We start from the raw sequence: 23,247 nt of genomic DNA, 5'->3' as shown, positions 1-23,247 counted from the left end.
AGATCCCCTGGAACTGGAATTAAAGATCGTTGTGAGCAGCCATGTTGGTGTGCTAGGAACCAAACCTGGGTCCTCTGCAAGAGAAGTTAGTGATCTTAATTTTGTAGCCATCTTCCCCATTTTCCATTATCTGCAAATTAAGTGCAATTCCTATCCCATACCTGACCAGTGCTACTTGGGATGAAACCCAGAGTTTCAGAACTTCGTATGTGAGAAGAAATAATCCATCACTAGCGTTTACCTTTTTTATATTTATTTTTATTTATGCATACGTGTGTGAAGTGTATGTCAGGCATGTGTGAGTGTCTGTGTACCCTCAGAGGTCAGAGGAAGGTATCATATGCCTTCGGATTACAGAATTTGGGTCCTCTACAGCAGCAGCAAGGGCTGCGTCATCTCTTGACTTTGTTTTTTGAGACAGGCTCCCACTATGTAGACCAGGCTGCTATGTAGACCAGGCTATCCTGAACTCCCAGAGATCAGCAGTCCGCCTGCCTCTACTTCCAGAGTACTGGGGTTAAAGATGTCTGCCACCATGGCCAGCCTCCTTCCTTTTATTTTTTTTAAAGAGTTATTTGTTATTTATACAGAATTCTGCCTGCATGTATGTCTGCATACCAAAAGAGGACACCAGATCTCATTATTGACGGTCATGAGCCACCATGTGGTTGAACTCGGGACCTTTGGAAGAACAACCAGTGTTCTTAACACTCTCCAGCTTTTCTCCTTCCTTTTACTTTTTGAGAATAGGTCTCACTATGTTGCCCAGCTCGGCCTTGGACTTACTGTGTACCCAGCCTGGTCTCTTTCTTAAAGATTTAATTATTTATTTTATGAATACAAGTACTCTGTTTTCAAGCCCACCAGAAGAGGGAATCAGATTCCATTACAGATGGTTGTGAGCTACTATGTGGTTGCTGGGAACTGAACTCAGCTCTGGAACAGCAGCCAGTGCTCTTACCTACTAAGCCATTTCTCCAGCCCCAGCCAGGCTGGTCTTAAACTTCTGAGCCTCCCAACACTAGGGCCAGCTCTCCACCAGAGTTTCTTTATTTTTTTTCAAGACAGGGTCTCTCTGTGTAGCCCTGGCTGTCCTAGAACTCGCTTTTTAAACCACTCTGGCCTCGAACTCACAGAGATCCGCCTGCCTCTGCTTCCGAAGTGCTGGGATTAAAGGTGTGTGCCATGAGCGCCTGGCTTTCTCCACCAGTGTTAATGGCTGTTGTATTCACTGCCACAGCTTTCTCAATACCTATAAAAACACGCATTCCCCTTGCAAGCACACCCGAAGTTTGTGACACATATAATAAACATATATTCCCACATATGCCCAAAATGTATAACACACCAAATTGTTCATCATTAGTAGTAGTAGTAGTAGTATTTGAGACAGTTGCGCATATGATAAAGTAGACAAATATTTTTTAAAAAGTGAAAACAGATACTTACTGGGTGTGATGATTCACATGCTTAATCCCAGCACTCAGGAGGCAGAAGCAGGAGGATCTCTGGGAATTTGAGGCCAATATGGTCCATATAGAGAGATCAAAAAAAAAAAAAAAAACAAAACAAAACAGGGCTACACAATGCAATGAGACCCTGTTTCAAAAACTTAGAAACAGGAATGTAATCATTTTTAACTTGTAATCACGAGTTCTGCAATACCACATCCAAACACAAGAGGGAGCTCAGTTATGCTTTTCCTTCAGGCCACCAGCTGTGTGAATTCTGGCATTGTCAGACTCTTCTCTTCCTTAGTTCCTTCCTTCGTTCTTTTCCTATGCAGGAAAAAAAATGGAACAGCAGGTCTTGAGACACTAGACAATTGTTCTGGCATGAGCCACCGAAACTGTTGTCCCCAGCTTTGTAGGTGCTCAAGTTAGCAACTCTATATTTCATTGTGACATTTTCTGCAGAAGTGCTTACCTCTAAACACTGAATGGATACCAGTGCTAAGGGGCCAGGGAGAGGTCCGGGGGGGTGGGGGAGGAAACAAGCGTGAGGACCTATCTAAGTTTGGAACCTCAGCAGTCATAGACCACAGGAGGCTCCCTGGAGCTCGCTGGCCTCCTGGTAACATGCTCCAAAATATAATGAACTTCAGGTTCAGAAAGAAACCCTGTCTTGAAACCCTGTCTTGAGCAGATATGGCAGAAAGTGCTAGAGAAGGACACTCTCCTGGATTCCACACATTCATGCATTGGCTCCCTACATGCTAACACACACCTGAAAACATCTCTCTCTTTCTCTCTCTCTCACACACAAACTAGCTAGCTAGCAAAATAATAGACCTTTTTTAAAAAAAGTGCTAACATTCCCAGTCTCAAAAACAAAAACACGTGTTGAAGCTTCTCCTTGAGACTGTATCTGGACAGTGAATGACTCTCAACTACCATAAAATGCCAGAACTGATAATCAGATTGGAGCTGGGCATGGTACAACATGCCTTTGATCCCAGTACTTGACAGGCAAAGGCAAGTAGATCCCTGTGCATTCAAGTCCAGCCTGGTCTACACAGAAAGACTCTGTTGCCACCTACAGCACAGCCAGTAGAGATGAGCTACACAGTCACAAAACCCCCATCACTGCCTCCCTAAGGGGTCCTGCTGGGACCCCAGGAGCACCAGATTAGACCTTTCCCTGCCAATCCCTTGCCTGGCTGGCCCACCTTTGGACACAGCCTGCAGAGATAAGCTGCACTGTGTTCCCTGAGCTCCACTGTCGGGCTCACTTCTCTGCCTCCAACCAGGGACAACCAGATGGCTAAGGGCTATCACAAGAGCACATGAGCCAGGGAAACATGGCACCACTAGAGCCCAGCTATCACACTTCAACAAGCCCTGGATATCTTAACACAGACCAAACACAAAATAATGATCTTAAATCCAACCTTACAAAGATGACAGAGGCCTTAGCCAAGCGTGATGGCCCAGGCCTTTAATCCAGCACTTGAGAGGTAGAGGTCAACGGATCTCTGTAAGTTTGAGGCTAGCCTGGTCTACAAAGCAAATTCCAGGACATCCAGGGCCACACACACACACACACATACACAACACTGTCTCAAAAACAAAACAAAACAAAAAGATGATATAGGCCTTTAAAGTAGAAATGAATAAATCCCTTAAAGAAATACAGGACAGTATAATCAAACAAGTGAAATAGAAGCAATAAAGAGAACACATACTGAGGCAGTCCTGGAGATGGAAAACCTAGAGAAGAGAACAGTAACCTCAGACACAAACATCACTGACAGAATACAGGAGATGGGAGAAGAGAATCTCAGGCATAGAAGATACAGTTGAAGAAATAGATACATTGGTCAAAGAAAATGTTAAATCTAAAAAGTTTTGACACAACCCATCCAAGAAATCTGGGACACTATAAAAAGATCAATAGGAATAGAATAATAGGAATAGAAGAAGATTCCCAGCTCTAAGGCCCAGAAAATATTTTCAACAAAAGCATAGAAGGAAACTTCCCCAAACTAAAAAGATCCCCATAAACATAGAAGAGCTTACAGAATACTAAGTAGATTGAACCAGAAAAGAAAATGCCCTCCACCACATCATAATCAAAACACTAAATGTACAGAACAAAGAAAAACTATTCAAATCAACAAGGGGGGAAAAAGCCAAGTAACATATAAAGGCAGATCTATCAGAAAGCACACTCACTTCTCAACAGAGACTCTAAAAGCCAGACTCTAAGAAATCACAGATGTTAGCCCAGACTACTATACCCAGCCAAACTTTCAAACTCCATAGATGGAGAAAACAAGATAGTCCATGACAAAACCAAATTTAAACAGTATTTATCAGCCAGGTGTGGTGGCCCATGCATTTTGTCCCAGCCCTCAGGCAAGCAGAGGCAGGCGATCTCTGTGAGTTCAAGGCCAGCCTGATCTCCAAAGTAAGTCCAGGACAGCAAAGGCTACAGAGAAACCCTGTCTCAAAAAACTAAAACAAACAAACAAACAGAAAACCAATATCTATCCACAAATCCAGCCCTACAGAAGATACTAGAAGAAAAACTCAAATCCAAAGATGTTAACTATGCCCAAGAAAACAAGAAAATAAATAACCCCACACCAGCAAAACCAAAAGAAGGAAAACACACACACACACACACACACACACTACCACCACCAACATCAAAATAACAAGAATTAACAATCATTGGTCATTAATATCTCTCAACATCAATGGACCCAATTTTCCCCAATAAAAAGACAGGCTAACAGTGGCTGCGAAATTCTGCTGCACGAAAGAAACACACCCCGCAGCAAAGATGGACACTACCTCAGAGTAAAGTCTGGATAAAGGTTTTCTGAGCAAACAAATGAAGGAATCAAGCTGGGCTAGCCATTCTAATATCTGATAAACCAGACTTTCGACCAAAATTAATCAAAAGAGATAGAGAGGGATATTTCATACTCGTCAAAGGAAAAATCAACCAAGACAATATCTCAGTTCTGAAAATCTGTGCCCTAAATGTAAGGGCACACACATTCTTTTATTTATTTGTTTGTTTTTATGTGCACTGGTGTTTTGCCTGTATGTCTGTGTGAGGGTAGCAGATTCCCTAGAACCAGAGAATCTGTTACAGACAGTTGTGAGCTGCCATGTGGGTGCTGGAAATTGAACACAGGTTCTTTGGGAGAGTAGCCAGGGCTCTTAACCACTGAGCTATCTTTCTAGCCCTGTCACACACATTCTTTTTTTTTATATTTATTTTTATTATGTATACAATGTTATGTCTGCATGTACACTGGAATGCCAGAAGAGGCATCAGATCTCATTATAGATGGCTGTAAGCCACCATGTAGTTGCTGGGATTTGAACTCAAGACCTCTGGAAGAGCAAGCAGTGCTCTTAACCTCTCAGCCATCTCTCCAGCCCCTCTTTTTTTTTTTTTTTTTTTGGTGTTTTGTTGTTGTTTTTTTGAGACAGGCTTTCTCTGTGTAGCCTTGGCTGTCCTGGACTTTCTTTGTAGACCAGGACAGCCTTAAACTCACAGCAATCCACATGCCTCTGCCTCCCTGAGTGCTGGGATTACAGGCATGTGCCACTACACCCAGATGACACGTATTTGTTTGTTTGTTTGTTTGTTTGTTTATTCTACAATGGTCTGTCTGCATGTACACTTGCACATCAGAAGAGGGCACCAGATCTCATTGTAGATGGTTGAGAGCCACCATGTGGTTGCTGGGAATCGAACTCAGGACCTCTGGAAGAGCAGGCTCTTAACCTCTAAGCCATCTCTCCAGCCCCCAACATCCACTTTCTTAAAAGAAACATTAGCAAAGCTTAAATCACACATTGAACCACACACATTAGCAATGGGAGACTTCAATACCCAACCTTGCTCTTACCAATGGACAGGTCATCAAAACAGAAACTAAACAGAGAAATAATGACACTAACAGACATCATGAATCAAAAGGACCTAAAAGGTAACTACAGAACATTTCATTCAAACACAAAAAAATGTATCTCTTTCTCAACACCTCATAGAATCATAGAAACTTCTCCAAAATTGACCATATACTTGGTCACAAAGCAAGCCTCAACAGATACAAGAAAACTGAGACACACTATCTTGAAAAACAAAAAGGGTTGGGGGAGAGATAGAGAATCAGCTTGGATTTTGTGTGTGTGTGTGTGTGTGTGTGTGTGTGTGTGTGTGTGTTTCTGAGACAGGGTTTCTCTGTTCTTGGCTGTCCTGGACTCACTTTGAAGAGCAGGCTGGCCTCAAACTCACAGAGATCTGCCTGCCTCTGCCTCCCCAGTGCTGGGATTACATGTGTGTACCACCTTGCTCAGCTCAGATTGGATTGTTTTTTCTTTTTACTTAATTTATTTATTGCTTTTTAAAAAAAAATAATTCATTTTATTTTATGTGCATTGGTGTGAGGTTTTCAAATTCCTTACAATTGGAGTTACAAACAGTTGTGAGTTGCAATGTGGCTCTGGGAATTGAACCCAAGTCCTTTGGAAGATCAGACAGTGCTCTTAACAAGTGAGCCATCTCTCCAGCCCCTTATTGCTTTTTTTATGTGCATTGGTGTTCTGCCTGTATGTATGTCTGTGTGAAGGTGCCGATTCCCTGGAACTGGAGTTATAGACAGTTGTGAGCTGCCTTGTGGGTGCTGGGAATCGTGCCCAGGGCCTCTGAAAGAGCTGTCAGTGCTTTTAACTGCCGAGCCATCACTCCAGGCCCTCAGATTGGATTCCAAGGCAGTGTCTTCACAGCTCCCCATTCTCTGTGGTTGGTCTTCAGTGTCATGAGGCCTTGAGAGGCCTCTCATCACTGTTTTTTTCACCTTAGTTAGCCAGGGCCAGAGACAACAGAAATAACATACACCTGTTGTTCTAAGCACCGTGAAGCAGAGAACTATTTTAAGTGGGGCCTGTGTGGTGACCTAAGTTCTCTTGTGATGAGCTGAGCTTGATCCCTTAGGACTCAGGTGGTGGAAGGAGAGAGTTGACTTCCCCGTAGTGGCCTCTGACCTCTACCTGTGTGCTGTGGCATGCACCCACTCCCACCCCCACATACTCACATAAGATAAATAAAAATGTAATTAAAAAATAAGGAATTGTCACATATAATGTGTTGTTTTTCAAAGACTAGTAGCTTAGTTTAATTTTTAATATGAACAAAAACTTATTTTAATCTTTATTTATTTATTATTATTTATTTTGTTTGTTCAAGACAAGGATTTTTGGTTTGCGTGAGTGTGTGCGTGTGTGTGTTGTTTGTGTGTGTTTGTAGCATTGGCTGTTCTAGAAGTAGTTCTGTAGACTAGGCTGGTCTCGAACCCACAGAGATCCACCTGCCTCTGCCTCACCAGTGCTGGGATTATTTTATGAGAAAGAGCCTTTAAGCTCGGAACCTTCTCATTTGCCTTACCTCTTAAGGAAAAAACGTTCCCTAGTCATAACTAGTTACAGTTGTCCTACAATAATAAAAACTACATTTCCCATGATGTCCCACACAGGAAGGAAGTGAATTCGGACACCTCCCGTCATTGCTTATAGACCGGAAGACGGGACCTTAGTCCTCTTTCCCATCTTGCAAGGTAGGAATGGCGGGCGTCTGTGAGGGAGGCGTTCTCAGGACCCCAATCCTCGTCCATCCGAAGGCGGGGAACGTCCGAGGTTCGCCGCCCAGGGCCGGCTATGGTCGGGGTCACTCGCCAGGTCTCACGGGAGCTTCATTTCTGTCGGCTTGGGTTGGCGGAGGGCGAAGAGCGAGCGTAGCGCTGGAGACGCTCTCTGGGCCTTGCCGGCCGCCGTAGCCTGGGGAGGGTTAGAGGGTCTGTGCGGCAGCGTGCGACCACTAAGTCGGGGTCGGAGTTCCAGAACTGTCCGCCGAGCTTGCTTCGGCCACGTTGGGCTTTGCGGCTGAAGCGAAGAACTGCTTTCCCGGCTCCCCCGGAAGTCGTCCGGTCAGCGCAGCTAGCCTCAGCCGAGTTGGGGACTAGGTGGCTTCGGGATTCCAAGGCGAACCCAGAGAGAGTGGTCTTAGAAGTTCCGTGCAGGTGCACGGGTTTGGATTTATGGTAGGCCCGTTGCCCTGGGCCTCTCATAGTGTCCCGTGCTAGAACAACCCGCGGCCCCGAACCATTGCCTGGCCTCTGCCTGTAGGCTGCTGGCACTGAAGTGGGTCGCACACTTAAGAAGGGAGTTGGGGGGGAAAGCCTTAAAGCAGGGCCTTCCAGTTCTGGGCTCTACCAAAAGTTCTGTTAAGATTTCCCGATTCACAGAACAGAAGAATAGAGTAATGAGCCACTACATTTTTAGCAAGCTAGTAGTGCTGTACATTTGACGTGTGGCCTTTGGGAGGAGCAGGCAGCAGAGGGTAGTTTTGATACTGGCTTGTTAACAGAAGGCTGATGAAGTGCCTGTGTTTTTTTTATTTTATTGTATCATTAGATGGCGGGCGAAAAAGCGGAGAAGCCTGACACAAAGGAGAAGAAACCTGCAGCCAAGAAGGCTGGTGGTGATGCTGCTGCTGCTGCTGCTGGCGCCCCGGCTGCAGGAGCAGCCAAAAAGGGTGACCCTAAGGTTAAAAAGCCCAAGAAGGGGAAGCCCCATTGCAGCCGAAACCCTGTCCTGGTTAGAGGAATTGGCAGGTACTCCCGGTCTGCTATGTATTCCAGAAAGGCAATGTACAAGAGGAAATACTCTGCCGCAAAGTCCAAGGTAGGAGAGGAGGGAACCGCCAGCCACAGTGCCTCAGTTCCTGTGGTTAGGGTTGTCTGCCAGGCTCCTTGATGGGTTTGTCTTTGTAGGTTGAAAAAAAGAAGAAAAAGGAGAAGGTCCTTGCTACTGTTACAAAACCAGTAGGTGGTGACAAGAATGGTGGTACCCGGGTGGTGAAGCTTCGAAAAATGGTAAGGCTGGAGGGATGGGAATTGAATCTCAAGCTAAATTTGCATGATGTAGAGGTGTGGGTATATGGTGCCTATGTAGGATTATGCCAGATTGCTGGAAGAGGAAGGATTCGTGGCACTTAAATTGTTAACTTTTGGTAGGTTGAGTTTCTTTTCTCAGGTTTAGGGTTGAGATTTGTCTGAAAGGCTGTTGGTCTGGTATAGTTGGGAATGAGTTGTCTGGCATGAAACTATTACCCTGCCTCCTCCACAACTATCTGAGACATGATTCTGAAGAGATGGCTCAGTGGTTAAGGGCACATGCTATTCTTTGGAAGGGCTTGAGTTCTGTTCCCAGCACCCGTCACAGCCTGCTCACAGCTACCTGTACCTCCAACTTCGAGGGTTATTCAATAGCACCTACACATTTGCATGCACAGTGACACTTTTAATCCCAGCACTCAGGAGGCAGAGGCAGGCAGATCCGCAGAGTGAGTTCCAGAACAGCCAGGGCCACACAGAAATCTTGTCTCAGAAAAACAAAGCAAGCCAAAACGTTGGAAGAGGTTGGATTAGAGTGGTTATCTGCATGCCGGTAATGGAGAGGTTCTTTACCTTGTTGTTTCTGAGGCTTAACGTTGGAGTTTGGAACCAGCTCCTGTGAGCTGGTTGCTTATGTGTGGCACATGCACTCTTTCCAGCCTAGGTATTATCCTACTGAAGACGTGCCTCGCAAGCTGCTGAGCCATGGCAAAAAGCCCTTCAGTCAGCATGTGCGAAAGCTGCGAGCCAGCATCACTCCTGGGACCGTCCTGATCATCCTCACCGGGCGCCACAGGGGCAAGGTGAGTGCTGCCCCACCGGGCCCTGTTCATGATAAGCTTGACTTTGGTGGTTTGTGTGTTCCAAAGCAGCCCTGTCACTCAACAGAGCTTAGTCCTCCCGTGCCTAGTGCATTGTGCTTTTCGCCTACTGTAAATGCTTTGTGTTCTGTAACAAATTTAAGCCCTTAGCCCCTTAGTCCCATTAGTATATGCTAGTTTGTGCTCTTTTGAATGGCATGTGTGATTTACTTAAATAGACTAGCTTGGGTGAGTAGGAATAGAAATCAGGAAGTGCCTTTTGGTAGTGGCTTTAATGAGTTTGTGTTTGTCTTTCAGTTAATTCAGAAGTCAAGATTCAATTGTTAAATGTCATTTTCTGTTGACTTCCAGAGAGTGGTTTTCCTGAAACAGCTGGGCAGTGGCTTGCTACTTGTGACTGGTAAGAAAATCCTTGGTCTTTTTGGTATTGACATGATCTTATGGAGCCCAGGATAGCCTTGACCTTTTAATCCTTCTGTTGCCTGAGTGCTGGGATTGCAGGTGCCTATCACTTGAACTGTGATTTGTGTAACCCTCAAACTTAGAGTATTCCCCATGCCCTGAAATTTAGATCCCCACCCTACAGATACCTCAAAGCCTGTGTGGAGGTAAGAAGACAAGTCAGACCTTTCTGGCTTGTCTCAATAGTCCTGTTGTTCATTTATTTTCTATACTTGCCAAGGGTTTAATTAGAGCAAGGATATGGTCTTGTACTGACATGATGGCTTATTGGGTAAATGTGCTTGAGAGCCTGAGTTTGATCCCTACGAGAAGAAAGGAATTTGCACCATGTCCCCCAGCAGAGCAGGATGAAGAGTGAATGATGGCTGGTGGCAGGTGGAGTAAGACAGGTATAGAGTAAATGGTTCAAAGACAGTGGTTACTAGAGAAAGTGAGTGGTTGCAGACAAGCATAGCTTGTGTAAAAGATGGTCCTCTTCTCACCTGGGTCGCTTGGAAGGCCCTGGATAGACAGATCTTCGAGCAGGTGGCTTTTTTTTTTTTCTCTCTCTCTCTCCCCAGATTAGACAGTTGTGAACTCTGTGGGTACGGAAAATCTAATTAAGGTGCCCCTGCAAGAGCAACCATTAAATCATCTTTAGCTTCCTGCCCTTGTACTCCAGTTAAAACTATTTCTATTGTCTTACTGGGGAGACCAGTCTGACCTCAGACTCAGAAAGCTATGCCTTCATCTCTGTGCTGCTAAAATTAAGGGCATGCGCCCCCATGCCTGGACCAAATCTTAACTGTTCAATGTTGATTCTTATTTTTCAAACTTATTTTATTATCCCCTCAGGACCTCTTGCTCTTAACAGAGTTCCTCTGCGCAGAACACACCAGAAGTTTGTCATTGCCACCTCTACAAAAGTTGATATCAGCAAAGTTAAAATCCCCAAACACCTGACTGATGCTTACTTCAAGAAGAAGCAGCTGCGAAAGCCCAGGCACCAGGAGGGCGAGATCTTTGACACAGAGAAGGAGGTGAGTTCCTCCCCCATGTTGTGGTGTTTCCATGCCTAGCTTCTCCAGTCAGGAGCTGGTGTAAGTCTGGCTGGAGATTGTCCTTGGTTGACTTAGAGTAGACAAGCCTTGAGGGAAAGTTGTGAGTTGCTTTTATCAGTCTCTGAGAAGTAGGACTTTATAGGGAGTCTTGGTTCTTAATGTTTCCTTTTCTCTGTTTAGAAATACGAGATTACAGAACAGCGCAAGGCTGATCAGAAAACTGTGGACTCGCAGATTCTGCCAAAGATCAAAGCTGTTCCCCAGCTGCAGGGCTACCTTCGAGCTCAGTTCTCCCTGACAAACGGGATGTATCCTCACAAGCTAGTGTTCTAAATTGCTGACAACCTAATTAAACAGCTTTATACATTTCTTTGTGTCTTTGTGTGTTCTGTGTGCCCATGTTGGGTGGTCCATTTGGGGGTGTTCCAGTGTCTTTCCCTGGCCCTTTCAGTAAAAAGGATCTCCTACTTGCTCTGAAGCTCATAAGTTAGGCTGGCCATCAAGTGAGCTCTGGGGATCCTGTTTCTGCCCTGTTCGCTGCTGGTGTTGGTTTATGGGCATTCATGTCCAGTTTTTGCCATGGGTATAGTTTTGCCTCTTACAGAGTGGGCCTGTTCCCTTATGCTTTGGAGTGGCCCACTTTGATGCATTTTCTCAAGTGGAGCCCTGACTAGGAATGGAGTGGGTACATGCTTCCTCTTGAGCCAGGCGCTATTGTAAATACATTCCTGTACAAGAATGTTTCACCTGTGTGTGCGCCTTGTGTGTTCGTGGTGTCCTCGGGTCTGAAAGCAGCCTTCTCCCTTGGAATCAGAGTTGTGGGTGGTGTAGAAGTGTTTGGTCTGCATACATGGATATGCATTCCATGTCTGCCTGGTGCCCAGAGGTCAAAAGGGCATTGGGTCCCCCAGAACTGGAATTAGGGATGGTTGTGAACTAACTAATAGAGTAACAACCTTTCCAGCCCCTTGTCAGAATTGAGAGAAAGCTGTAGTGTGAGGATTTGTTTGCTAGGTTAATGAATTCTAACTAATAGGGGTCCTAAATTACAGTGTAATACCCATTTTTACATTACAATTAATGGTTCCATGAGAGTGATTTTTTTTTTTTTTTTTTCTGCTTCTAGGGATAGCATTTTTCTTTTGGTTTTTCAAGACAGGTTTTCTCTGTAATAATACCTGGGTATATAGGACTCACCTTATAGACCAGGCTGGCCTTGAACTCCTATATATCCACTTGTCTTTGCCTCCTGAGTGCTGGGATTAAATGTGTGCATCACCATGCCCTGCAACATTTCACGTGTATCCCTGGCTGGGTAATTTGCATCCCTTTACAGTTGCCTTCCAACAAAACTGGTAAGATTTTAGTTCTTAGAGCATCATTTCCCAACCCCATTCATCTTTACAATTCATAACAATAGTTCAGTTTATAGCCTATTGGGTTGGCCCCACCTTAAAGATTTATTTATTCATTATGTGTACAATGTTCTGTCTTCCTTTACACCTGCATGCCAGAAGAGGACACCAGTTCTCTTAGATGGTAGTGAGCCTCCATGTGGTTGGTTGCTGGGAATTGAACTCAGGACCTCTGGAAGAGCAGGCAGAGCTCTTAACCTCTCTGATCCATCTCTCCAGCCCATGGTGCCCCACCTTTAATCATATCACTACAAATGAGTCCAGGACAGCCAAGGCTACAAAGAGAGAAAAAAAAAAGGTGGAGAGGTGTCACAGTATTAGGAAGGTTTAGAACCACTGGTTTTCTAGAATGTCACAAAGGGTACAGCCTTTTGAGCTTCTAAAACAGTATTCTACTGTTTTAACAGTTGGAAGGCAATTTGAGTTACTAGGCGTGAATAAAGCTACTATAAAGGCATGTTACTGGTTTTCTTTGGGTAAGTACCTGGTGCTAGGTTACATGGTGAGTGTGATTTAATATTAGGTAGCTAGCCCCACCACTGAGTTCCACCTTTCTCTCCCTCTGATATATTATTCTCTTTGGTGCTTTTTGTTCCTCCTGCCCTTACTGGGATTTCTGGGATTAAGAAATCACCATGAGATTAATCAAGTCACTGTCCCATCTGTGTACTGCTGATGGACCCTGGGGCTGAAGGCATGCCCTGTAAGCACTCCCCACTGGAGTGCTTGTCCAGCCTTCCTTTTGAAACTTACTATGTATGAAGTTGGGGGGGTCAACATGAGTACAACTGCACCTGATGAATGTATCTCTGCATCTGAAACAAATCTTGGTTTCCATTACCTGGTCCTGTAACAGTAAGTGGTTCCTTAGCACTCTGGTTCCCTGCTGTAAGTGACATGACCAGAGCTGTCTGATGACCCACCTCTACAGCTCTCTATTCAATCCTTGTGACTTAACTATATCAACTTGATTTTTCAAAAGTAAAGACTGATTCAAGAATGCATGTGGGCAAATGTGTGCCAGAGTATACTTGAAGAGGTTGGAGAGCAACTAAACAAGTGCTTTTGCCCCCTGAGCCCTCTTGCTGGCCCTAGGTTGGCCTGCACTTTTTTTTTTCCCCTAAAGGTTTGCTTTGAATTTTATGTGTATGAATGTTTTGTCAGCATGTATGTCTGCACGTGCAGCACGTGCTTCTGGTCCTCTTGGGGGATAAAAATTAACCCTGGAACTGAAGTTTATTGACAATTGTGAGCTGCCATTTAAGTGTTGGGAATGAACCCTTATCCTTTGGGAGAACAGCCAATGCTCTTAACCACTGACTTACTTCTTCAGACCTCATACTGAGTTTATTTATTGTTTTTCCAGACAGGTTTTATCTGTGTAGACTTGGCTGTCCTGGATTCACTTTGTAGACCAGGCTGGCCTTGAACTCACAGATCCGACTGCTTCTGTCTCCTGAGTACTGGGATTGAAGGTGTGTGCCACCACAATGGCTTTAAGTTAACTTTGGTTTTTCAAGGCAGGGTTTCTGTGTAGCCCTGGCTGTCCTGGACTCACTTTGTAGACCAGGCTGGCCTCAAAGTCACAGAGATCTGACTGCATCTGCCTCCCTGAGTGCTGGGATTACAGGTGTGCGACACCACCATGCCCAGCTTAAGTAAACTCTTTAATTGAACACTTATGTCATTTGTTAAACTGGGATGAAAGGTCCCTTTCTTATTCACAGGTACAATGTCATCATGGTCCAGTGGTCAGTGAGGAATTGTATAGGGTGAGAGCAGGACCATAAATTGGACCTGATAGTGTGTGCCTTTAATCCTAACACTCAGGAGGTAGAGAAAGGTGGATCTCTGTGAGTTTGAGGCCAGCCTGGTCTACAGAGCAAGTTTCAGGGCAGGTAGGGCAGCACAAAGAAATCTGTTGCAAAGACAAAACAAAACAGAGCTATAGCCTAGGACTCCTCAGGGTAGGGAACCTTGGTGCTGTTTGTATTGCTTCAGGACCTTGCTGAAGCCCTCAAACTGGGATAGGTTACTCTTGAGTTCAAGTGTTGCTTGATCTCATAGGAGCAGGGTCCCATGTGCAGGGGATCTGTGGCAGGACAGGTGGGGCCCCTGCTGGACAGCAGTCTGGGAAGGCCCTACTCACTGTATGCCATGCAGCTGAGCCACAGCTTTGGCTATGGCTATGGACACCAGCTCAGCTTGTTGCTTAGCTCCTTTCCACAGGAGCCAGGGGTGATATCAAGGATGGTGGGTGTACAGAAGGCTGGGCTGGTCAGCTGGCAGTGTGCCAGCTATGCTTCAGCTTCCCCCAGGCATGGCAGCCATGTTGGGACCTGGAGGGGCAAGGTAGGAAGAGATGACCAGATGCCCAATGACAGGAATGGTTTTAATAAACTGAGAAGTGGAGAATTGGGAATTGTAGAGGAGAGTTTATTGGGTCTTCTGGTTTCAGAAGGTGAACCCATGAACACCATGGTGGGCAGCATGGCAACAGGCAGACAGGCAGGCATCTGATCCGCAACCATGAGGGAGGAAGAGAGAAAGCAGGTGTGGGCTTTTGAAAACCTCAAGCCAGCCCCAGTGACACCTCTTTCAACAAGGTCACACGCCCAATCCTTCCTAAGCAGTTCCACCAACTAGAAACCAAATACTCAAATATGTGACTAGAAGGGCCATTCTCATTCAAATTACCTCAAGAGTCCTGCTTCTAATCTAGCAGATATTCAGCCAGAGCTTGAGTAAGACATAGATGAAGTTAACCTGTGAACTACAGGGAATTGTGGGAAATTACATTATTGCTGAAGTAGAACATGACGTTGGAATTTTCTGAGGGTCCTTAGGGAACCAGGCAGGTACATTACAAATTTAAACAAGCTAACAATGCTGTACTTGTGAATGATCACCACATGTGGAGTCTAGGTTAGGAGAGCTACTAGGGGAACCAGGAAGCTGCGAAGGTAGATGGTGGCATTCTTGACCAATAGCCAAGATGTGGACTGAACGTGTGTCTATCACTGAATGAAGAGGGTGTGGCAAACCTATACAATGGAGAATTTTCAGCCTTGAAGGAAGAATTGAGTCATCTTCCAGTACCAAGCTGAATCGGAAGAATATGATGTCAAGTGCAGTATTTAAAGCATAGGCTGACAAATTCTGCATGATCCTACTCAGATGTGGAATCCAAAACGGTGAAGTCAGAAGAAAAGCTGACTATGGTCACCTGAGGCTAGCCAGAGGTCAAGAGGAAGAAATAGAGAATTGTTAATACAAAGGTACAAATTTTAAGACAGAAGAAATAGAAACTAAGGTCAGGTTGGTTTTTGTGAAGTATCACCATACCCAAGTAAACATTCTTTATTATCTCATTTATGTATTTAGTTTTTTTGAGAGAGGGGGTCAATGTGTAGCCCTGGCAGTCCTGGGTCCTGGAACTCATCCCAAGACCAGGCTTGCTTTGAACTCACAGAAATCTGCCTGCCCCTGTCTCCTGAGTGCTGGGATTAAAGACATGCATCACCACACACCTGGCTTCATTCATTTATTTTTAATTTTGCCTTTGGAGATAAGGTCTCACTATGCAGCCCTGGCTGTCCTGAAACTCTATCTGTAGACCAAGCTAGCTTTGAACACACAAGGATTCACCTGCATCTGCCTCTAGACTAAAGGTGTGTGCCACCGTATCTGGCTCATTATTTTTGACAGCATCTCAAATCCAGGCTGGCTTCAGACACAATATGTAGCCTGAGCTCTAGATGCTCTTGCCTTTACCTCTTAAGTGATAGGATTACCGGTCATCATGCTCCAGTTATGTGGTGTGCTGATAATTGAACCCTTACTTAATTTTCAGGTTTTTTTTTTTTTGTGTGTGTGTGTGTGTGTGTGTGTGCATACTACACAAACATTCTACCAATTTAGCTATATCCTGTAGCTGCTTTTTGGTACTTTGTAGGTTCTTTTTCCCACCCCTTATCCCCCTAGTTCCCCCCCCCCCCCCCGTCACTAGATATAGAAGGATATAGGGAAGAGAGAAAGAGATCTAAATATATTTTTTTCTTGCTCTTCTTTGCAGCTTGTCTACTTCTTTGTGGGTTCTTTTTTCCCATCCTTTATCACCCCAGTATCACCCCCTATCACTAGATAGGAAAGAAAGGAGGCTAGGGGGAGAGAAAGAGCCATTCCTGAATCTAATTTCTTCCTGTTTCTTCTTTGAGCACAATTACTAGCAAACTGCAAACAACCACTCAGAATGATCAACAACCACCAACCCCAGCTGTTGAGGCACTAGCATTTATACACCCTCTAAAAAGTTCCCAAAATTCCAAATGTCACACAATTGCAAAAACTATCTGCAGCTGGCAAAACCACGCCTCTGCTAGAGCAGGAGGCAAATCATACACAGCTAATGTGGACAGTCTGGAGCAGCCACATACCCCATACCTAGGATTAAAATGAAAACACATTCTATAAGAATATAAATATTTCAGGTTTTTGTTTTTGTTTTTTTAAGTCAAGCTGGGCAGTGGTGGCACATGCCTTTAATCTCGGCACTTGGGAAACAGGCAGGCAGATCTTTGTGAGTTCAAGGCCAGCCTGTTTACAGAGTGAGTTTCAGGACAGCCATGGCTACACAGAGAAACCCTGTCTCAGACAACAACAACAACAAAAGAGAACCCAAAATTCCAGAATTTTCACTACTACATCCTCAGCCCCAGTTTTAGTTGACTATTGTTTTCTTGTGCTAGTGAGGGAATCCTGGGCTTGCATATGCTAGGATGCTCTCTCTACCACTCAGCTAGATCCTCGGTGCCTTTTTGATATTTACCAGTTAGAATCCCCAATGTGCTGACAGTCATCTGCATGCACATCCCCCACATACAGACACGTAGACAGATACGATTTTATGAAACAGGGCTTTTCTTTGTAGCCCTTGCTGTCCTGGAACTCAGTCTGTAGAGCAAGCTGGCCGAACTCACAGAGATCCACTTGTCTCTGCCTCTCAAGTGCCAGGCGTGGAGTAAAGGTGTGTGCCACCATAGTTCACCTGGTTCTGATGTAATTTCTTTTTTAATGTGCATTAGTGTTCTGCTTACATGGACATCTGTGTTGAGGATGTCGGATCCCCTGGAGCTGGAGTTACAGACAGGTGTGAGCTGTCATATGGGTGCTGGGAATTGAACCCAGGTCCTCTGGAAGAACAGCCACTGCTCTTAACCTCTGAGCCAAATCTCCAGCCCTGTAAATTTTAAAGAATTATTTAAACAGTAACAAACAGGGTAGAGAGAGAGCTCAGCAGTTTAGAGCCCTTGTTGCTCTTGCAGAGAACTCAATTTGACTCCCAGTACCCACATGGTGGCTCAAGACCATTTGTAACCCCAGTCCTAGGAGACCCAGCATCCTCTCCAACCAACCCTTGAGGGCACCAGACGCTCATATGATGCACATACATTCATGCAGGCAAAACATGCACACACATAAAACAAATGCATAAAACTTTTTTTTTGAGACAGTTTCTCTGTGTAGTCTTGGCTGTCCTGGACTCAACTTTGTAGACCAGGCTGGCCTTGAACTCACAGAGATCCGCCTGCCTCTGCCTCCCAGAGCCCTGGGATTAACAGGTGTGCGCCACCAAGCCCTGCAAAACTTTAAAAAAATTAAGAAACAAAAGAAAGAGATGTGAAATTAAATGCATTCCAGGAAGCAACCTAGAAGTATCCTAAAATCAAGAGAAAGGAAGCAGCAAGAACATCATGTGATCTTTGAACCCTTTGAGAGAAGAAGAATGAAAAGCAGTCAAGTTGCTGGAGAGATGGTTCAGCCGTTAAGATCACTGGTTGCTCTTTTTGAGGAACCAGGTTCAGTTCTCAACACCCACATGGTAACTGACAGCGGTTTGTAACTCCAGTCCTAGGGGATCTGATACCCTCTTCTGCCTTCCATGGACATTGCATGCATGGTAGTACACAGACATACATGCAGGCCAAACACTCATACACATAAAATAAATCATTGTTTTGGGGAGAAGTTCAAGGCCACCGTTTGTCTATATAGAGAGTATATGCCAGTCTGAGCTTCAGGAGACCCTTTTGTTTATCTCAAAAAACATAAGCCACCCACCCACCACTGGGCTTGTCTAAGTTTGTTTTTTAATTTTTGTAGCAGCTGCAATGAATGCTTTTACACATTTCCAGGCTGGAATATGTAATTTAAGGCAACAATGCCTCAGATGCCCACCAGGGGACGCTGAAGCACAGAGCATCCTTCAAGACATCAATTTTTATGGCAACCCAGGGCATTCAAAGAGGTTTCATCTCAGAGGTTTTCACCGAGGCAGAGGCTGTCTCTTAGTTCTGCTAATTCGGTGGGGGATCTGAGAAGATTTTCAGAATTTCTTTCATCGGATTTCCTTGCCTTTCTGCTGTCACACCCACCCAAGAGCAGAACATAATGAGACCCCAAAATGAACCTGGGCTATGGGAGCCCCTGAAAAGGAGGTGCCAGCAGAGGTGCTTGTGCTTCCTCTCTGAGACTGCGATTAGTGAGATGGACATAGTCTCTGCTGGGTGTTCCTGTGTGTCTGACAGATGTGTTTATGCAGTTTTTCCTGTCTTATTTCCTTATAAATTTGTCTGGCAGCTTCTGCTAGCACTATCTTTAAGCTGCACATCAGCTTCTTAGCGACTGTTTATCTCTATGCCACACTTGCATATTTGACCACTCAATAGGATTACAGACTCAGTTCAGACAATCAGCTGGAGCAGAAATGTTAATAGAAGGGAGAGACATTGCAAAATCCCTGAGGGGCCCCAGCTTGAGCCAAGGCCAGCCAACATGGCAGCATCTGGGTTCCTAGGCGATGTCCATCAACAAGCCCTTCCCTTTTGGGGAGTTACCTTTCCCACATGGGTGGGTGACTGATAGGTGTTCTTCCTGCTTCCTCTGAGCTCACCACAGGGGTTCCCTGGCCAACGTGGACCCTTGCTCCTCTCCCCATCTCCCCCATCTCGACTCTTTGTTCTCAAAAAAAAAAAAAAAAAATCCAACTGAATGGGTGGTGCGCATCTGTAATCTATAAGCCCTTTATCACTCTCCATCTCATTATTACCTTTTTACTTTATTTATTTATTCAAAACAAGGTCTCATGGTGTAGGTGGCCTGGAAGGTATTGTGAAGATCAGCCTGTCTCTGCCTCCTAAGAGCTAGAATTAAAGGTGTGTGCCACCATGCTGGTTTTGTTATTATAATCTAAATTATATATTTTCCTCCTTTTAGCAGGAATCTGGAACTTGGCTGGGATTCTGGAGTTCAGCATCTAGATGGAGAATGGGAGCTTCTGTTTCTCTCAGGGGCAGCTAGAGCGCCTTAGGGTGAGCCTGAGTGTACTAAGCTGGGGTGTGGAAAATGTTTTCCACAGAGTGTTACGGTTTAGTTCTTTTAGCATGAGATCTCCTGTGGCAGTGAAGCTGGGGCATTCCAGACCTTATGGCAGATACCAAAGTGCTACAGCTCTTGGCCAAGCCGCTGTGATAAGCATGTCAGAGGTGCAGGCCAAGGCTCATGTCTGGTTGGCTTGAAGCCAAGATACAGGCCTGGTGAGGCCAGGGCCAGTGGGCCGAGAGCAGGCCTGGTGAGCTACCAGGCGGGTGATAAAGTATGAATCTCAGATGGTCTTGAAGTGAGGAATCTAGGCCCTGCAACCCTTTATTCATGTGAAATCAAGGGCAATATAAACTCTTGTCAAAGAGAGGGTGAATGTGTCAGGGGTCAGGGATACTTAATGGTTTTATCGCAAGAAGGAAAATACAGTACTTAATTATCTTTGGTGGGAGGGAGGGTCTGGGATCTCCAAGTACAATTGAAGGTCACTGCTGGACTAAGATCCTTAGCAGGGTAGCACATTTTTAGGAATTCCTAGATGCTTGCTAGGGCAGTTTCCTTATCAGGAGAAGGTTTTGTCCTGTAATCTGCCCTGAGGGCTATGTGACTGCCTTACAAGACCTGGAATAAATGGCTATCTAGTGACAATTGACTTCAACCTTACCCAGCAGAGCCCCGAAATGTCTGTGTGTGTGGGAGTATGTGTACATGACTGCAGGTGCCTGTGGAGTTGCAGGTAGTTGTGAACTGCCTAACCTGGGTGCTGGCAACTGAATTGAGGTCCTCTGTAGGAGAAGAAGTCCTCCTGGGCATCGAGCCTCTTGCCAGTCCTTTACCTCCTGGAGATTCTCTCTCAGGGAATCTGGAGCTCATCATTTCAGCTATGTGGGACTGTAAAAGGAACTTTTATTTGGCGGCTTCAGTTGTTGTCTCAGAGGATTTTTGTCTCTGGCTGCTAACCTAGGCCTAGTCCTGGAAGCCTCTGGCCTCTGTACAATCTAACCTAGGCCTAGCATCTGTGACTTACTGCTTAATAAACTCACCCTTTCTTGTTCTTTCTGAGCTCTGGGCTGGCTGGTTCAACTCAGCTGTTCTGGCTCAAACTCCTCTTCCAGCTGACTTATTCAATCTATCTTTTTTTCTAGGTTTCTGAATTGTTTTGATTGGCCTCAAACTAAATACAGCATTCTGTTCTAATCTCCTAGCTCTTTCTCACTCTTTGGCTCCTTCTGTCTTCACCTGAGTTCTCTTTGCAACCTGTCTCTCTATAACTGTCCCAGTAAAACTGCCTCTCTCTCTGCATTGCCCAGTAAGTAGCTTCCCTTTCCTCTCTTCTCATGAGAGTTGGGCATATCCTATTCTGTCAAATCTTTCTCTGATTTGTCATTTTTTCTGCCACTGAATTAAACATCACTTTCAAACATGGGTGCTTCCTTCTACAAACTAACTTTACCTTCATTGTTTGGGATTAAAGGTGTATACCACCATGCCTGGACCTAAGTTTTTCTTTACCTGAAACTTGCTCTATACCAGGTTGGTCTTGAATTTATATCTGCTTGCCTCTGTCTCCTGGATTATAGGTGTGTTTGTATTCCAGCCGATCACAGAGACCTAGAAGATACTTGGATGTGATCTCTTGCCAGAGCAGCCATGTTCTGAATTAAAATTTCTCTACCCTGGAGGACACCAGTGAGCCCCAGGTTTCCACCTGAGGGAAGCACACCTGTGTGCTAGTGGGCCACACACAGCCATGACTAGCTTTCACATGGGTGCTGCGGATCCAAATCCAGTTAAACAAACACTTTACAACTGAGTCATCTCCTTGCTTTGTTTTTGAGGCAGGCTCTCACTGTGTAGCCCAGGTTGGTATGGAGTTCAGGATGTATCCCAGGCCAGTCTCAAACTCATGGCAATCCTGTCCTGGCTTCCTGAATTCTGAGATTACAGGCATATTATGCTTGGCTCCATATTATTATGGTTGTTGTTGACTGGAGACAAGGTCTCACATAGCCCAGGATGACCTTAAGCCCTGGATCCTCGTGCCTGAATCTTCAGAGTGCCAAGATTACAGGCTTACTTTACGACTCTTTTAGGGGGTGATGTTGTGCAACTGGGGCCCACGTACGTGTTAGGTATGCGCCATGTCACTGAGATGCCTGACTGCTCTGTTCCATCAAGTCCGTCTCTCATTGTTTTCATGGCCATGACTTTTTCTCAACTGCCCTTGGTGCTGTTTTCTTGCTTTTTGTCTGTTTCTGCCATCAGGCTGTGCGTTCCACAAAAGAAGACTTTTCTGCCTCATATAACCCCACACCAAGAACAAGGTCATATTAAAGGAATCCTAAAACACTTGTTGAATGAGTAAGAGGGCAATAAACACATCCTTTTGGATGTTTGTTTTTGAGACGGGTTCTCACTATGTAGCCCTGGCTGTCTCGTCCTGGAACTATGTAGCTTCTGCCGGCCTTGAGCTCATGGAGATCAACTTGTTTATGGCCCCTGAGTGCTGGGATTAAAAACATGCAACTTGACAAGTACACATCTTTTTAAAAGGTGCATGTTACTGTTGAATATAACAAAACTTGTAATTTCATTACTGGAGCTAGGAGCCAGAAGGAAAACATTGCTTTTAACATTTTTATTCTTATGTGTGTGAATGTCTGTCCGCATGTATGTCTATGTATCACATGTATGCAGTGATCGTGAGGCCAGAAGAGGATGTCAGATCCCTTGATGCTGAATTTATAACTGGTTGTGATCTGCCTTCTGAGTGCTGGGAATTGAATCCTGGTCCTCTGGAAGAGCAGCCAGAGCCAGTGTTCTTTTTTTTTTTTTTTTTTAAAGATTCATGTATTATGTATACAATATTCTGTCTGCACATGCCTGCACACCAGGAAAGGGCACCAGATCTCATTATAGATAGTTGTGAGCCACCATGGGGTGGCTGGGAATTGAACTCACAGCCTGTGTTCTTAATCCTGTCAACCATCTCTCTAGCCTGAGGCTAATCATTGCTGATAGCTGTCAGTCCCTTCTTTGTGTTCTTTTTCAGTAAATACTGACCACTTGCTGTTTTACTGAGTTCTCACGACCAAGTGTATAACCCCTATTAGGATAATGCCTTTAGTATTATTTAATTACCTAATTAAATTATCTATCTTTTTGGATACAGGGCCTATGTAGGTCTGGCTGGCCTGGAATATGTTGTGTAGCTCAGGCTGTCCTGAAACTTGCTATGTATACCAGGTTAGCCTGCAACTTGCTAGGGTCCTTCCACTTTTGTCTTTGAAGCGCTGGGGCAACTGGAGTGCACCACCAGGTTTGTTTTGTTTGTCCACATATTGTGTTGTTAATGGAACCCAAGACCTCAGTAATGCTAGGTTAGTCCTCTAAGACTGAACTACCCAACGTCTCAGGAGAGACCTCTGAACCTATTTCATTTAAAAGATAGCAGTGTTGACCTTCTATGATCGTCTCAGAAAGAGGCTCTGGACTGAGCAACGGTACACACTTGAGCAAGGAGGGAAGGGCAACTCGGCGTCATCTCCCGGGGCCGCAGATAGCCTCAGATGGCGTGGGAAGAAGAAGCGCCCAAGACGTCACGTCATGCCTCTGAGCAGCAGAAGCTGGATATAGAGCCCGGCCTGGAGGTGGGCGGGGCCAGACAGCCTGGAGGGCGGGGCCTGTATTGTCCGCCCTGCGGGGCATGCCGG

The 23,247-nt window shown here is 45.1% G+C and overlaps 1 protein-coding gene and 1 non-coding gene across 3 annotated transcripts; both read left to right on the top strand.

The window, feature by feature from the left end:
* The first annotated feature begins 7,032 nt into the window (after positions 1 to 7,032).
* Rpl6 (ribosomal protein L6) lies at positions 7,033 to 11,108 on the top strand. Of its 2 annotated transcripts, none has more exons than XM_021633213.2 (7): positions 7,033 to 7,078; positions 7,935 to 8,204; positions 8,294 to 8,395; positions 9,076 to 9,219; positions 9,589 to 9,637; positions 10,534 to 10,718; positions 10,920 to 11,108. In XM_021633213.2, the coding sequence occupies exons 2-7, from the start codon at positions 7,935 to 7,937 to the stop codon at positions 11,070 to 11,072; spliced, it is 903 nt and encodes a 300-aa protein (XP_021488888.1). In that variant the 5' UTR covers positions 7,033 to 7,078; the 3' UTR covers positions 11,073 to 11,108. The 2 variants fall into 2 exon arrangements, with proteins under 2 accessions (XP_021488888.1, XP_060238469.1); XM_060382486.1 differs by having other exon boundaries at positions 7,068 to 7,157.
* LOC132653835 (small nucleolar RNA SNORA42/SNORA80 family) lies at positions 7,543 to 7,676 on the top strand. The gene has a single exon (XR_009591677.1). It is a non-coding gene; the product is annotated as a small nucleolar RNA SNORA42/SNORA80 family (small nucleolar RNA).
* Positions 11,109 to 23,247: the final 12,139 nt, after the last annotated feature.

The sequence above is a fragment of the Meriones unguiculatus genome, chromosome 4 (assembly GCF_030254825.1).
Source record: "Meriones unguiculatus strain TT.TT164.6M chromosome 4, Bangor_MerUng_6.1, whole genome shotgun sequence".
NCBI lineage: Eukaryota > Metazoa > Chordata > Mammalia > Rodentia > Muridae > Meriones > Meriones unguiculatus.
The sequence above is the reverse complement of the archived record's forward strand: the minus strand, read 5'-3'. Positions and strand labels throughout refer to the sequence as shown.

Coding starts and splice junctions, on each gene's coding strand:
- Rpl6 (XM_021633213.2), top strand. CDS start 7,935: ATGGCGGGCGAAAAAGCGGAGAAGCCTGACACAAAGGAGAAGAAACCT. Junction 8,205..8,293: donor ACTCTGCCGCAAAGTCCAAG/GTAGGAGAGGAG, acceptor TTGTCTTTGTAG/GTTGAAAAAAAGAAGAAAAA. Junction 10,719..10,919: donor TCTTTGACACAGAGAAGGAG/GTGAGTTCCTCC, acceptor TTCTCTGTTTAG/AAATACGAGATTACAGAACA.